The 15,198-nt window shown below is 45.1% G+C and overlaps 1 protein-coding gene across 1 annotated transcript in view; it reads right to left on the minus strand.

The window, feature by feature from the left end:
- Positions 1-15,198, minus strand: part of KIF16B (kinesin family member 16B) — a 1,684,060-nt gene that overhangs the window by 210,621 nt on the left and 1,458,241 nt on the right. Inside the window, exon 24 of the mRNA XM_085612707.1 lies at positions 9,953-10,042. Coding sequence (XP_085468833.1) covers positions 9,953-10,042 — 90 coding nt within the window. The remainder of the gene's footprint in view (positions 1-9,952; positions 10,043-15,198) is intronic.

Raw genomic sequence — 15,198 nt, forward strand, 5'->3', positions numbered from 1 at the left:
CTGAGTTCATCCCCCTTGGCATACAGAGAACCTGCCAGGTGTTGAACCCCCATGAATATGCTCTGTTGTTCCAGCGATGTCCAGAGATGCAGGGCCTCTCAACAATGGGCCCACATCCCCACCCGCCCTGTTTGTTGCAGTATCACATGGCAGTAGAGTTGTCTGTGAATACATGAACTAGTTTTTCCTTTAATGAAGGAAGAAAGACGTTTAATGGCAACAAATTGCACAGAGCTCCAGCAAGTTGATGTGGAGTCCGGATTTCGCCAGAGACCAGATTCCTCTGATCTCCACCTCTCTGGATGGCCGCCCCATCCCAGGAGTGACGCATTAGTCGCTATTGTATGATCTGGTTGGATAAGGGAAAGGGGTCTGTCTCTGACCCAATCGCAGTTGGTCAGCCACCACTGCAGGTCCTGTGCAGTTCCCTCCGAGATCTGAACCATGTCAGAGAGATGCTCCTGATGCTACGCCCATTGGAACTTCAGGTCCCACTGCAGAGCCCCCATATGCCATCTGGCATGAGTTACAAGCAGGATGCCGGAGGCCATGAATCCCAACAGACTCAGTGTCATTCTCATCAAAATCTTGGATAGAGGCTGAAACATCGGTCACAGCCTGAATATCCTGGACCCACCGTTTGGGAGGATAAGCTCAAAACTGCAGTGTGTCCAAAACAGCTCCGATGCAAGGGAGCATCTGAGAGGGAGTGAGGTGGGACGTTGGCATGCAGATAGTGAACCCCAGCGAATGCAGAAGGTTCACCATAGTCTAGAGGTGGGAGAAGACAGCCTGGGGCGAAAGCAGCCTTCATCAACCAGTCGTCAAAATAGGGGAAGACTGGCACCCCTGATCTGCGAGGAAGGACTGCGACCACTGCCATCACCTTGGTGAACACCCAAGGGGCGCTGGTAAGGCCAATGGGGAGCACAGTGAACTGAAAATGTTTATGGCTTACCATAAACCGTAGATCGCGTCAGTGGGCAGGCAGGACGAGAATGTGAAAATAAGAGTCCTGCAAGTCCAACGCTACCATCCAGTCTCCTGTGACTAGGGCAGAGAAGCCCTGAGCTAGAGTGAACATCTTGAACTTTTCCTTTTTGAGGAAGTAGTTGAGGATTTGGACATCAAGGATAGGATGAAGGCCCTTGTCCTTTTTGGGACCAGAAAGTAGCGGGAATATCAATCACAGCCTACTTCTGCCGCCGGAAGCTTCTCTATGGCTTCCTTGGCCAAGAGAGTAATGATTTTCTGCTGAAGCAAGGTCAGGTGATCCTCTGTTAGCTGGTCACAAGTTGTAGGCATGGAGGGAAGGGTAGTCTCTAAGGAGAGGGAATAGCCCCTTCGGACTATCTCAAGAATCCACCTGTCAACGTGATGTTTTGCCAGTGGTGGAGGTGATGGCTGATTCTGCCACCAACTGGTCGCCCAGGATCTTGAAGGGCCAAACAAGGAGGGTTTGGAGGCTGAGGGGGCAAGGACGATGGTAGACTGACCCGACCTCTGGCCGCCCAACCCATGGGGTCAGAACAAACCACAGCAGCATAGAGGTTGCTGAACTTGCACTGCCTTGTGATTGGGGTATGGCTGGTATGACTGAATACCAATGGAGCCCCTTCTGAGCCTGTGGGGGTCGAAGGCGAGCCGGCAGGGTCAGGCCACCCAAATCTGAGGCACATGGCATCATAAAATTCCATGATTTGGGCGGTTGGTCACTCTGGCACCTGGGAAGGCGGGGAAGCTCAGAGCTTACCTAGGCGCAGGTTCTGCCAAACGAGGCTTAGAACACCAAGACTCCTCCGTCACGTAAGCCGACCGACAGGGACGAAGTCAAAGCACACTTTGACTTCTTGTGCTTTTTATGCTTCTTACAAGACCAACTCGAAGACTTCGAGTGGGAGGAAAAAGACTTGGGGCTTTCGGAGCGGTGCCCAGACCTACCTCTCACAGGGAATGATCCCTCAAAACTTCAGAGCCATGGCCCGGCAGTTGGAGAATGATTTTGAATCGTGGTCGAACTCCAGGCACGAAAGGTACACCAGGTGTGGATCCATTACTGACATGGAGTGGTGACAGACTATACTGTTGCCTAAAAAGTAAAGGCTTTGAGCTTTCTGCAAGGGAACCACTGTTTTGTAACGTATGTACCCAGGCTCCTAGCAATACCAGGTGGCCCTGTATTTTGTTTGAAATATTGTAAGGAATTGAATATTTGTGCCTGTAAAATTATTTTTACAGCCCAGAATGAAGAAATCACTTTTATAAAATCTGCATTTCATTTGATTTGATAAAACCATATCTAGAGATGAAAATCTGTTTCACTCCTTTGTAGCTGGAATTGTAACATTAATTTGAAACTTACTCATGGTGGTATGATTGCCACAGAGGTTGCCCCATTACAACAGAGTATTGCAACATTATCACCCTCACGTGGGGAAAAGCAAAGAGGAACTGGGGCTTAAAATGCATGCTGACAGGCTGTCCTACAGATGTGAGGGACGCAGTTAATAAAGAAAAGCAAATACATAAGGAATAATGAAATGTCAGAATGAAAAATGGGGGATATATCTATATATCTATAAGAGTATAAAATCATTTTATTTTCTCTTGAATCAAATGATATTTATAATTCTATTTGATTAGCAGTGGGTTTTTTTGGGGTTCTTTGCCAATTTAGCTTGATATTATGCTTAATTCCAAAACTTTTTGAAGCTATTCTAAATCCGATTTTATTTTGCAGTATGTTTTCAGTGTTTATGGCTTGAAGGAGGAGCTTTAACTATGTACCTTACAGCATTTAAACTCGTTGGTCTTTAGCCATGTCATGTGATCAAGACCGGGTTTACCCGGTCGAAACGCGTCATGCTGCCATCTATGGAGGAATAAAGCACTTTCATCTTTTTTCACGTTATTGAGTGGTCTGTACCTGATTTGCGCGATCTGCATTTTTTCAGGATTCCTGGTTTCTATAGGTAGTTATAGTTAGGACCCTGTTTCCATAGGAAATCCGCAACATTCTATTTTGAATAATTTTTGCGCCGGTCGACGAATCCTTGCGAATTTTTCAAAATAGGTGGGGCGCTACGCTCCGCTCCTACCCTGAAAGTCTCGGGGGGATTCGTCAAGCGGGGGCTGAGATAAAAGGGGGGTCCCAAAACGCGTTTTTCCCATGCATTTTTCCATAGGACCTTTAGACAAGCTACAGCCCGAACGGCTGAACAGAATTACTTGAAATTTGGCAGAGAGGTAGTCCTCAGGTCAAGGAAGTGCCTTTTGTAGGTTTGGTGTAAATCTGTTCAGTAGATTCTGAGAAAATAGCCTTTAAATCAATATATATATCTGAGCCAGCTTACGGTGCGCTTACGGTGCGCTTACCGTACGCGTACGGTGGCGTGCGCGAGCGCGATTCTGATTGGCCCTTAGATCTTAGTAAACATTCGAATCGGTCGAAACCAGGAAGCGGCGGCCGCCATTTTCTCTCTCGCACTCTGAGGGGGGAGCTGATAAACAAATGCCAAAAACATATAAAGGGGCTGTTTAGACAGCGCCAATGCACATAACCATGTTAGTTGAGTCTTCAAAGATCCCCCAAGGCAAAAAACGGTAATTTGTTATTTTTCGAAAATTTCGCCGATTACGCTTACCGTACGCTTACCGTACGCGTACGGTAAATAATTATTAAAAAAAAAAACCCCGCTCTCTCCACCCCGTGTGCAAATGGTGGCCGAAGGCCACCATTTGTGCATGGCATATAAGAGCACAGCATTTCCCAAAAAAATTTCAACAGATTACCTATCACAAGGAAGCGCATAATATGTCCTCCATGTGCGCACGGTGCGCGAAGCGCATCGTGCGTACATGGCCCATCTAGCGTACCGCGTGCTCACCGTGCGTGCACGGCACTAACTGCGTAAAGTGGGTGCGCGGTGCGCGAAGCGCACCGCGTGCTCACTGTGCTCGCACGGTGCGCGAAGCTCTCCGTGCGCGCACGGAACGAACTGCGTTAAGTGGGCGCGCACGCCACGAATGGCGTAAAGTAACTTAGCATTTAAAAAACCGTACAAATTCACTGAAAAAACCATAGGTTTCACACACGTTATAGTTAGGAATTAGCATTTAAAAAACCTTGCAAATTCACTGAAAAAACCATAGGTTTCACACATGTTATAGTTAGCGGAAATTTTACTGATAAAAAACCAATGAAATTCCCCCGTTATAGTTAGTGCAGGAAACTATAACTCACGCAACCGCAATCTTCTGCTGATGACATATGTGTCTTTATGAAAAAAAAATATTTGTAATATATGTATAGCTAAAAATTTATGGAAGAAGACATGGGCAAATAAGTGTCTAAATACAGTATTAGCATCAGCAGAGGATTGCGGTCGCGTGAGTTATAGTTTCCTGCACTAACTATAACGGGGGAATTTCATTGGTTTTTTATCAGTAAAATTTCCGCTAACTAGAACATGTGTGAAACCTATGGTTTTTTCAGTGAATATATATATACATATTACCTACTGGCAGTCGCCAGTAGGTAGTTATAGTTAGGACCACGTTTCTTTTCTATTCAAATAGTGTTTTTTGTTTTGCCAATATCTTTGGAGCCGTTTGAAGAATCTTTGGAAATTTTCAAAACTATGGGGCGCTCCGATCAGCTCCTGTCTTGAAAGTTTCGGGGTGATTTGTGAAGTGGAGGCCGAGAAAAAAGGGGGGTCCCAAAAAGCATTTTCGTCATGTTAATTTCCATAGGGTAAATTGGAACAGGCCACAGCCCGAACTGCTGAACGGAATTACACCAAATTTGGAAAAAAGGTAGCCCTTGGTTCAGAAAGAGACCTTTGTTGGTCTCGCCTAGCGCACCGCGCATGCGCTACTCTAGGAAAAAGCTCTTGGAATCACTTCAGACTTCCAAGAGCCTTCTCCGTGTGGGTGTGCCTCCTCCCACACATCCCGGTGGCCTTTGTGTGTGGCTCTCAATAACGGATGAATGCAAATGGCTAAAGACAGGTGCTTGTCCCGCCTTCCCTCAAAACTTTCAGTTCTATGGCTGAGAGTCTCGGGAGGGCGCAGGGTGCCATCGGTTCTGGATCAGGTTTCACTTTCGCGTGCAGCGGCGGGCACAATGGCAGCTGCATTCCTTACAGAGCGCCCGTCCCGTGTCCTTCATTAGTGCCTTTCCTGCACCCCCTTCCAGCTGTGGAAGTCTTTTCATTGCTTGTCATTTTGTAATGAGTTAAAAGCACTCCTTTCTCTGCCCCTCCCCCGTGCTCTTTAATGGGGCAGTGAGAGTCGGGCCGAGGTCTGAGTCCATTGAAGCTCCCTGTCTTTGTAGGGGGCCAAGGTGTGACTTGGGCCCAGTCTGTTAATTTGTAGGTGGCTGGCAGGCGACAGGCCGCCACCCTGTGATGATTGCAAAAACAACAGTTGATGGACAGAATGCAGAACAATGTCATACATTCACCCCAGTACAAAAATCTGGGCCTAAATCCATCGTTTTTTTGCTCACCATGCCATTCCAGTTTGAACCAAGCCATATGCAAATCAGTCTTGACCCTGTGCCTCATGGGAACAGTCCAGCCCGAACTGCCAAGCCAGGTGCTCCCTGGACTGGAAACAAGCATCCTAGGACCGGTTTCGGGGTTTCACCCCTCTTCAGCCAGGGTAGCTTGATTCCAGGGGCATGGAGAGCACGGGACCCATGTCTGGGCATACCCGTCCCACTCGGGGTGACAAATGCAAAAACAACAGTTGATGGACAGAATGCAGAACAATGTCATACATTCACCCCAGTACAGAGATCTGGGGCTAAATCCATCTTTTTTTGCTCATCAAGCCATTCCAGTTTGAATCATGCCATATGCAAATCAGTTTTGACCCTGTGCCTCATGGGAACAGTCCAACCCTGTGATGATGGCGCAGTGTGACCACAGGCTGTATGTACGGATGCAGGAGGCCTCCTTAATGCCCAGGTGTTCTGTCTTAATTTACTTTCGAAACTGGGCGACCCTCCCCCCAAATGCTGAATTTGAGCATGAGAAGTGAAGGCATTTAGTACAAAATCGAATTCGGTTCATGAGGAGCAGCGACGCTCACAGAATCAGCATCCCGGACACGGATTAGCATAGCCAATAGGCCTCGCCTTTGGGACCTTATAAGTATTTCGTTATGCAGCACAATATCCTTGGTGCAACAACATCAACTGTTGCATGGCTAAACACTTATAAGGTCCCAAAGGATAGACCTATTGGCTATGCCAATGCTTGTTTTTAAATGGTGTAAATCCGTTCAGTAGTTCCTGTGAAATTTAAAAATGAAAAATGTCGATATCTGAGCACCGAGGAGGGTTCACGAACCCTCCCGGGCACGAGCTACACTCTGATCGGCTGCCAACACTCCAAACCAGGAAGTGTTGGCAGCCATCTTGTGACTCGGGACCGAGTCACTAGAAAAGAGTGGAAAAAAGGTTGAAAAAGAAGGGGGGCAGGGTAGAAACACCCTGATGCCTAGGCCAGGCAAAGAAAGCATTTAAAAAAAAAAAAAAAAAAAAGAATTTGCGTTTTAATGAGGCCGCTGGGTGGGCCAAGTCGCGGGGGCAATGTCTAATTCAAATAGCAGTGGCCTGCGGGCTCCCCCCCCCCCGCACCTCTTGGGACTGCCACCTTTCCAGGGCTTTTTAAAAAATGAATGCGTCGGGGTTCCAACCCCCCCCCTGCTGCCCTGGGGACTGCCACCTTCCCGGGCTTTTTTAATTCGATGCGGGGGGCACGCGCCCCCCCCCCCCACAGCCCCGGGGACAGCCACCTCCCCGGGGCTCAGTTCTGTTTAAAAATAGAGATGTGGGGGAGGCAAAGCCCCCCCCCCACATGCCCTGGGGGACCTCCACCTCCCCGGAGCACCCTTTATTCAAATTTGGGGGTCCGTTATGGACCCCCAGCCCCGGGGACCACCACCTCAGTGATGCCATTTGAGATGTCATCAGTGAAGTCACCAATAGGTAAATTATTTCACCAATATGAACCACAATCAACGTTAGTGACTTGGACATTGGGCTTGAATGAAAAACAGAGGTCGTAAAATAGGATAAAAAGGAAGCAAGGAGGAGAATGTGATCCCACTATTATACACTAGACAGCCTTGCATAAAATTCAATCACAGTTCCTTCTCGAAAGGAAAAATGTATTACTTCTAAACTAAAAATTCACCAACAATGTACACAGTTGCTATGTTTTCATAGGCAATCTACCAAAAGATCGTTAATTTAGACATTACCATATTTAAACAGGATAGCTAATTAAGACCAAGGACATAAAACCCAACTTTAGGACCGGCAGTATCTACGATATGCTAAAAATTTTAATAAATCATTTTTAATGTACTTATCTTGTCACTGATGCAAAATGCATGATCTGCAAATTATTTATATGCTATGTGATATTTTATAACTGAACAACTAATGAGCTGTAAAGCTCTTGCAGAAAAGAAAACACTGTATAAATTAAACATTTGCAGTCTATTTTCTGCTTATCTTATCAACATTCATTTAGATGTGGAAGGGGCTTACACGCTAAAAAAAACAATGCCACACTGGGCAAATACTTCTGTAAAACAGCTCGTTCTGCACTTAATGACTTAAGACTTTATCAACATATTATTCAAGAAGATCTATATGCAAACCTTTTTCTTAACCCTACAGCAGTCTCATGAAGATTTTATTTCCCCAGTAAAGCATTACTGCTTTGGACCTTGGAAGAGTATTCCACTGTTAAAAAGTGAAGAATGTCTAGGTAAGTCCCCTTCTGAGCAACATCTGGAGCTAAAGGCCATTGTAATTCAAAGGGTCTTTGTTTGACTTTCGATCGAAGGCTGGGAGTCAATTTGGGTACCCTGCCTGGCTTTCCACAGAGAATAATTCCAAAACTGGTGCTGTACGCCAGCCTTTGTCATACATTTGAAACTTGATTGGAGGCTACATATTGAACGCGCTATTGGGACCCAACGGTTGAGGATTATTACTGTAAGTAGAGGATACCCACACACCTGGTTTCAAGGATATCCACAAACTATTTGAACAAGCTCAATGTATTTTTCTAGTATGCAAATTCATCTTATGTAGATATCCTGGTAGGCTAAATCTAAAAGGGCCTGCCTCTGCCTTTCTTACACATATCCGATGTAAGAAATACAACGTACCCCAATTTAAGAAGCCTAAATCCAGATTATTTGGCACTTCTGTGTTTGGGCTAAGAAAACCCTTCATGTTCAAAATGCATTTGAGGGACATTTTGTGCTTGTAACTAACAAACTAGCTATGGTGACTCGAGTTTCAGCATCAAGGTCTCTCTCTCTGCCTTCCGTTACTACTTTAAATTCCTATGAAGTACTGAAAATAAAAGAACAAACAGAATACAAAGTAATATGCCAATGAATTGAGCTTCTCTACCTTTGATTCACTGAACGATGCTATGAGATTTTATTAGGATGCAGTCAACGAGTTTTAGGTCACTATGCTGTTAAAGGGAGAATCCGCTTCCAGCTGCAGCCCGGGCTACGTGGGGGGGGTTCAGCAGACGACGAGGAAAATGTAATTAATTATTTAATTTCCCCTCGTGGTTGTCTGCTGAACACCCCCAACCGGCCCCACTGCTCTTACCTGCACGGGCCACAGCTGTCCACTTGTTGAGCGACAGCTTAAGATTGCCTACTTTTAGGCTTAGCAAGTTCATAATCAAGATAGTGATACAAGGGCCCATTGAGACTGGTAGCAGTTCTGGAAATTAAGAATACTATTGATACCTCAGAAGAGAAGAATATTTTCCTCAGAACAGGAGGCTACCAGAGTGGGACCTGCGGCTGCCAGCTCTACAACTTACATCTGGGACTAGTAGAAAACCATCTCTTGGTTTGCCCTGCTTCCCTGAAGTGTGATACCACATGCCTGGATGCCTGGGATATCTATGAGGGGTGAAGAGGACTTGGTAGGTGCAGCTTCCCACTCCGGCCGACCTGATACCTGTTTGGTTTCACACCTCCTTTCCTTGTGTAAGGGATCGGCAAATGGCGACTGCATGGCACCTGGTGCATTTAGGTGTGGGAGGGCTTTGATCATTTCACAACCAGCTGAAAAAAGGCTAAATTATGTATGCTGCCCACTTTTGACAAACTCTTTCAAACTCATCTGGGCACATGTGTATCACTAAAGAAAGAGGTAGGAATTTGATTCAACACTTGAGGAACAACTAATTCTGGCGCTGTAATTGAAACTATATAAGAAGTGGTTACAGGACATGTACTGCAAAAAAGACGCTTTATAGTGGGTTTAAACATTTTTGTTTTATAATCCACCCATTTTTAACCGAACTGGCTTGGGTAATAATATCTTTATGCTTGTACCTTTTGTTCTTTATGGCCAGTAAGCAAGACAAATCATTCGACCTCTACCCATGGTACCAACAGAAAAAGGCTTTTTTTTCCCTTTAATAGAAAAAATCGATTTGCCTTTGTAGAGTCCTTACTGATCGGGTTTTGCGAGAATCTGACTTTTGGCAATTGAGGTTGGCTATTCTAATTTCCCCTGCCCTTCCTCTCTAACTGATTGCCATGTCAATTTCTAACGCTTGCATTGGAAAACCTCTTTTAGTGAGCGTGTATCCGTGGACTGAGAGAATATATTTCGGGTTCTGTTGACCACCGAACTCTAAACATCACAAAACTCTAATTTCTACAATATGGGAGAAAATCAGGGACGCATTTAATATCGGTAGTAAGCTGCTGGGACCGAAGGCATATATAACAAAGTCCGTCTCTTCAATAACATGGTAAATAATGTAACCAGCACTCATATGTCACAGATCTATCTTTAAAGAGCCTGCAAGTAAATTCATCATACATTACCAAATATTAAGAAATAGTCCCTTCTTCTGTTCAGTCAGGTTCTACATTAGCGACTTACCTCTGAATGTTTTAATTTCAAGGTTTTATGCATTTCTCTAAAACGACTGTACCGCCTAAATACTGTCCATGTTTCTTCTAGTACTGTTATCTATGAATGAAAAGATTTTGCCAGTAATTAGAAAGAAAACCATTCATAATGTGTTTCATTACACAAAATAAGTAGTTAGAACAAACATCCTCAACCTCATCCCATCATGCTCTTCACTTTCCTTTCCTCCTTGTCCACTGAGCAAATGATCCCTCCCCCTGCACCACCCAAACTATATATTGTAACCGTCACCCACAATCAGAGCACCCAACGCAATATTGACACAAAACTCTACCCACATCAACCCTCTTATCCTTTAAATGCACCACACAAAGCACTTTGCTCAGTCCTGAAACACAATTACCATAGCTCCTCTAGAACTAGTACAACACACCCACACTCATCGCATAACACACAGCACACATTCATGTCTAACAAAACACTTGCCATGCCCACACCGTCCTCCACTGCAAAACCCCACTCTTTAGGCTTGCATAACTCCACAAGCACGCTCATTGCAACACCATATCTGTCACTTCACATCTGACTATTCATACATCTTCGGGCAGCAGACAATCTACCTTGCTCATTCCTGAATCATCATTTCCCCAGGTACAACAACCAATAATCTCTTCCAAACATATTCCTTGCATACAATACGAATACTTGTCCACCACAGTAGACCAAATTGCACCAGGAAATCCAAAGCACCCACCTCCAGACAAACCCCAGCAGGCACTCACAGCCAACTACAATGATTTCTCACCCGCCTTGGTACATGACACAAATTATAGGAGACACAACTACCCATCTGAAAATCAGTGCAAGGTTACTCTGCCCAAATACTGCATGTATGTTCAGAAACTCCTACTCACACACCACATAGACCTTCTCGGATCAAATAATGTGACTCATTTAACCAAGTTCCCAAGTATACAGAAATCAAATCCACACCCAGGCAAAAAAGTCATGAAAAACAATAAAAAAGCAGCAAAAACGTGTTGTTTTTGAGCGGGTTGGGTGGGTGGGGCCCATCGGCACGCATTTTTGGGGACCAGCAGTTATTTTTTCTCATAAGACTTTCACCCAGGGTAACAGAGGATAAAATAAACAAAAAGGACAGAGTCTAATAAGGATGGAAAAAACCCAGCAAATAAAGAAAGCAAGGATGTAAAACAATCAGGAAGATGTTGAGGCATGGATTGTCTGGTAGTGGATTAAAGAAGCATAAAGTGGAATCAGACTTGGTATTGGCACCCTTTACATTTGACAACTCTGGCCGTGGGCTTCTAAGCAAAACTTTGGGCCCTAGCACTTATTGCTTTACAAATTAAGCACTGAACATACAGTAGAGTTAAATGTCCCAAGAAATGATCAAGATAAAAAGAGATCATCTTTCCACATATGAAGCGAAGACTGTCACAGTCAAGCGCTCTGCAATGCAGATGTTCCTCCACATCTGAAAGGCCAGCAAGACCACATATAACATTTCCAGAGTGCATGGATAGAAAAGCGATGCCTTGCCATCCTGGGGAACTCAAACTTGGCTTGAGTATTCCAAAACACCCTCCACCAAAGATCTTGCAAACAAGAGATTCTCCATCTGTAAATCCACATCATCATATTACATTGCAAAACCTCTAACAAAACATGCAAGCACTTCGGAATCCCTCACATTCACTGACCTAGCACCACTAGATCTGGCTCCTGAAAAAGGAGGGCGGCGCAGAGTTGTCCCTGATGCTCCAGATCCCACGTTGCTTCAGTTGACCGATGGGGAGAAAGCGGAGAGCGCCGGTGCTTCTTCGCCTTCTTCTTGTGCTTCAACTTACCTGAAGATTTCGAAGACTGGCTCGAAGACTGGCTCAGCAAGCGGTCAAGAGACCTTTCCCTCGAGCGGGAATGATGCGGAGCGGACTGCTGGACCTCCAAGAGCTTTCAGGACCGCTCTCGCAAAGACTTTGGATTCATGGCCCCGCAGTCGGAGCATGACTTCGGGTCGTGGTCACGCTCCAGGCACCAGAGGCACACGAGGTGTGGGTCCATCACAGACATCAGTTTGTGACAGGCCTCGCAGGGCTTGAAGCCGGTTCGACAATGGGACATCCCTCGTGCACAAGGAGTCAAAGACTCAAAGAAGAAGTAAAAAAAAGTGGAAAAAAGCTTAGTCAAAAAAGGACTAAAGGGGTAGCTCTCTCCGGATGTGCGCTAGGCAGGCGCAGAAAAAGAAAGAACTGACGTCAGTGGATAGGGGCGGCGTCTAAGTAAGCACTGTGACATCATTCTGGCGACCACGACGCCAACAATGGATGCGGAGTTGACCGACGCCACCATCTGACGCACAGGGATACTGCTCAGAAAAAAATCTCCGGATCCAGTCTGAGGCCATCTATAACTAATAGTCTATATCAGATACATAATTCCAGTAACTTGTAAGTGATCGACAGGACGAGTGCATATGTACCAGTTCTACACCATGCATCAAACAGTGGGGGCATACAGCGTCATTACGGTTAAAATATTGACATGGTTTGTGGGGTGGGGGAGTGAGGTAGGCATGATGCAGCTGTAAAATTGAATTAATTTTGAAACATGCATTTTGGCAAAGTAACGGGGGATAGACCAGAATAAGTAAGTGGTGGCAGCAGCGGTGGTAATGGGTTGGTGGGTGAGTGTGTGTGACCAAACACCAGGTTTGGTGTTCCGCTCAAGACATGTAAGTATTGGATGACAAGATGTTGCAGGGGTTCCTGCTGTATCTCTCCCCATGACTGGTTTAGTATCCCAAGAAAAGAAGCGTGTAGGAGGAATTGGTCAGGCAGGAGTTCAGAGCCAGCCAGTAGGTCCTCTATCGAGAGGAGTGTCCCATCTCGAAATAGGTTGCATAAGGTGTGTAAGCCTGCCAAGTGCATTGTATTAATTCCATGTGAGAAGTGGATATGCCCTTGCGCAACATTCCAAGTAGTGGTAGGTTGGGGACATAAGGTCTGGTCGATCGGGTAATAAACAGGGCCCTGTAATAACATTGGTAAGCAGTTTGGAGAAGGGGGATTTCTGGTGATGGTGCCCTGGCAATTGGGTGAAACAAAACAAGTATTCCCTCCAAATTCCAAGGAAGCAGGAGTGTTGCGGTATCCGCCAGACTGTCACCTGTAAACCAGTGCGACACACACTGGAGTTGGGAGGCCAGTTAACATGTTCGAAGTTGGGGACAATGAGCCCTACATTGACCGTAGGGAGGCAAAGCTTGAGCAGTACTACTCTGCGCTGTGTGTTGTGCCAAATAAGATCTTCTACCATGAGCTCTAGGGTGCAGAAGAAGGAACAGTGTTAATGTCCCTTATCTGATATGCTCAGAACTAATCTTCTGGTCATGGGTCATATTTTCAATATAGCAAGATATGTCAATCACTTTGTAGAAGGAAGGTACAGGTGAGGGAATTGCTAGTAGGTAGAGAGTAACAATTCTGTTACTCTCTTTTAGTTTAGTTGCTATAAGCTCTGGTCAGCTTAATAATTTATGAGTGTGTTAATTTAAACTTTTTACGTTTATCTAGTTTACTGCCCCTCCTTAGACAGCAGACGATGCGGCATTCACAATCTATGACCTCGGGTTCCAGGGGTCCGAATGATAACCTTCTTATTTAAACCTACAACTATGGACTAATTCTCCATATTTGGTTCATGTCTTTCTGTATACCAATCGCTAGTCCTAATGGTTTAAACTGTACCACAAGTGAATCAAGGATTCTTAAGTCTTAACCTTGCAGAATGAGTCACCAATTGGCTTGGCGTGCTAAATTTGGTAAATATTATAGTAGAATATTTTAAGGTATGTTTATTGTGATAGAATGGAGGTAACAATATCTCAGATGTTCATAATTATGTGTACAGTGTTGGCAATAATATTCTTTAAATGTTACCCTGAACTGCCTTTATTCCAGGGACATTGATCATCCTTTAGTTTGTGAACAACTAACCTGAACTTTGAAGTGCATTTAATGCAATTTCAATAGTGTTGCTTCAACTCTTGTCTTTGTGCATATCAGGATCCCCTCCAGTTTCCTCTGGGTTACAGAGGTGTTTCCACCACTGATGCTTTGTAAGAATCTAGAAACTAGCCCACTGCCCCAGGGGTATGATACTCAGTAGCCTTGAAATCAATGTCAGTAATCGGTCACAGGCCCCAGCATGCCAAAATACAAGTTCCATTTTGGCAGTATTGGTTACGACGCCAAACATTTTGTAATTTCATTGTTTGAATCATCTGAGACATCAGTGCAGTGTATGACCTACGCAGTCATAAACCAGATGCGGGATCACCTCTGAAGTCAGCGGACGTCAGGAGCGAGATTGAGAGGTGCAGTGCCGCCACATATCTGTTCAAGAGAATGCAGTGGGTAAGGGAGCAGAATCCGGTTCAATTCCCTTTTTGGATTTACAAGACGATTTTAACTGAGATGAAGACAGACTTCTAGAGGGACTTTGTCAACTTCGGGAACAAGAACGAACTTTGGTCGGGGACTGTGACTTGGAACGGTCCTGGCAAGGTGTCTTTTTACGCCTTGCAATGTATATTTCGCCACACACCCCTTGAAATTCATTGATGCACTTTTGCTGCATGCCTGTGAGTCGTGACTCGACCCCAGACACCAGAGGCATACTTGATGGGGATCTTTTCACTGATATTTTTTTGTAATAGTCTTAACAAGGTTTAAAACCGGTTGTGTTTTGGGGTGACATCCATTACCCACTGGAGAACATTTCTAGGTAGAGGTCCCTGAGAAACATGCAAGAGCTCTAGAGCAGTGTGTGCTGGTGCTAAAAAAAAGGAACTGATGTCATCATGCAGTGATAGCACCTATATGAGCCCTGCATGTAATTTCCGGAACCGAACGTTGTCAGTGTGGAGCCGTACAGCGCCATCAGACAACATGCCAACGTGCTTCTTAAAAGTTTACAGATCCAGTCTGACACCTGGGGAATATTCAAAAGGTGAGGAATCTATGGATAGAAGACTATCAGAAAATGGACATTTCCAGACTAAGCAATAAGGTAAACAGAAAGTGTGCCCCATTGGCAAAAGTACCCTGAGCTACCACCAGACGCAGACCCACTTGTGGTTGGCAAGAGGACACTTGCAAGTTTATCTGCCCCAATGGTCAGGGAACCAGGCAGGTGAATGATCAGGGAAATCCTGTAAAGCCCAAACTAGC

The sequence above is a fragment of the Triturus cristatus genome, chromosome 6 (genome assembly GCF_964204655.1).
Source record: "Triturus cristatus chromosome 6, aTriCri1.1, whole genome shotgun sequence".
NCBI lineage: Eukaryota > Metazoa > Chordata > Amphibia > Caudata > Salamandridae > Triturus > Triturus cristatus.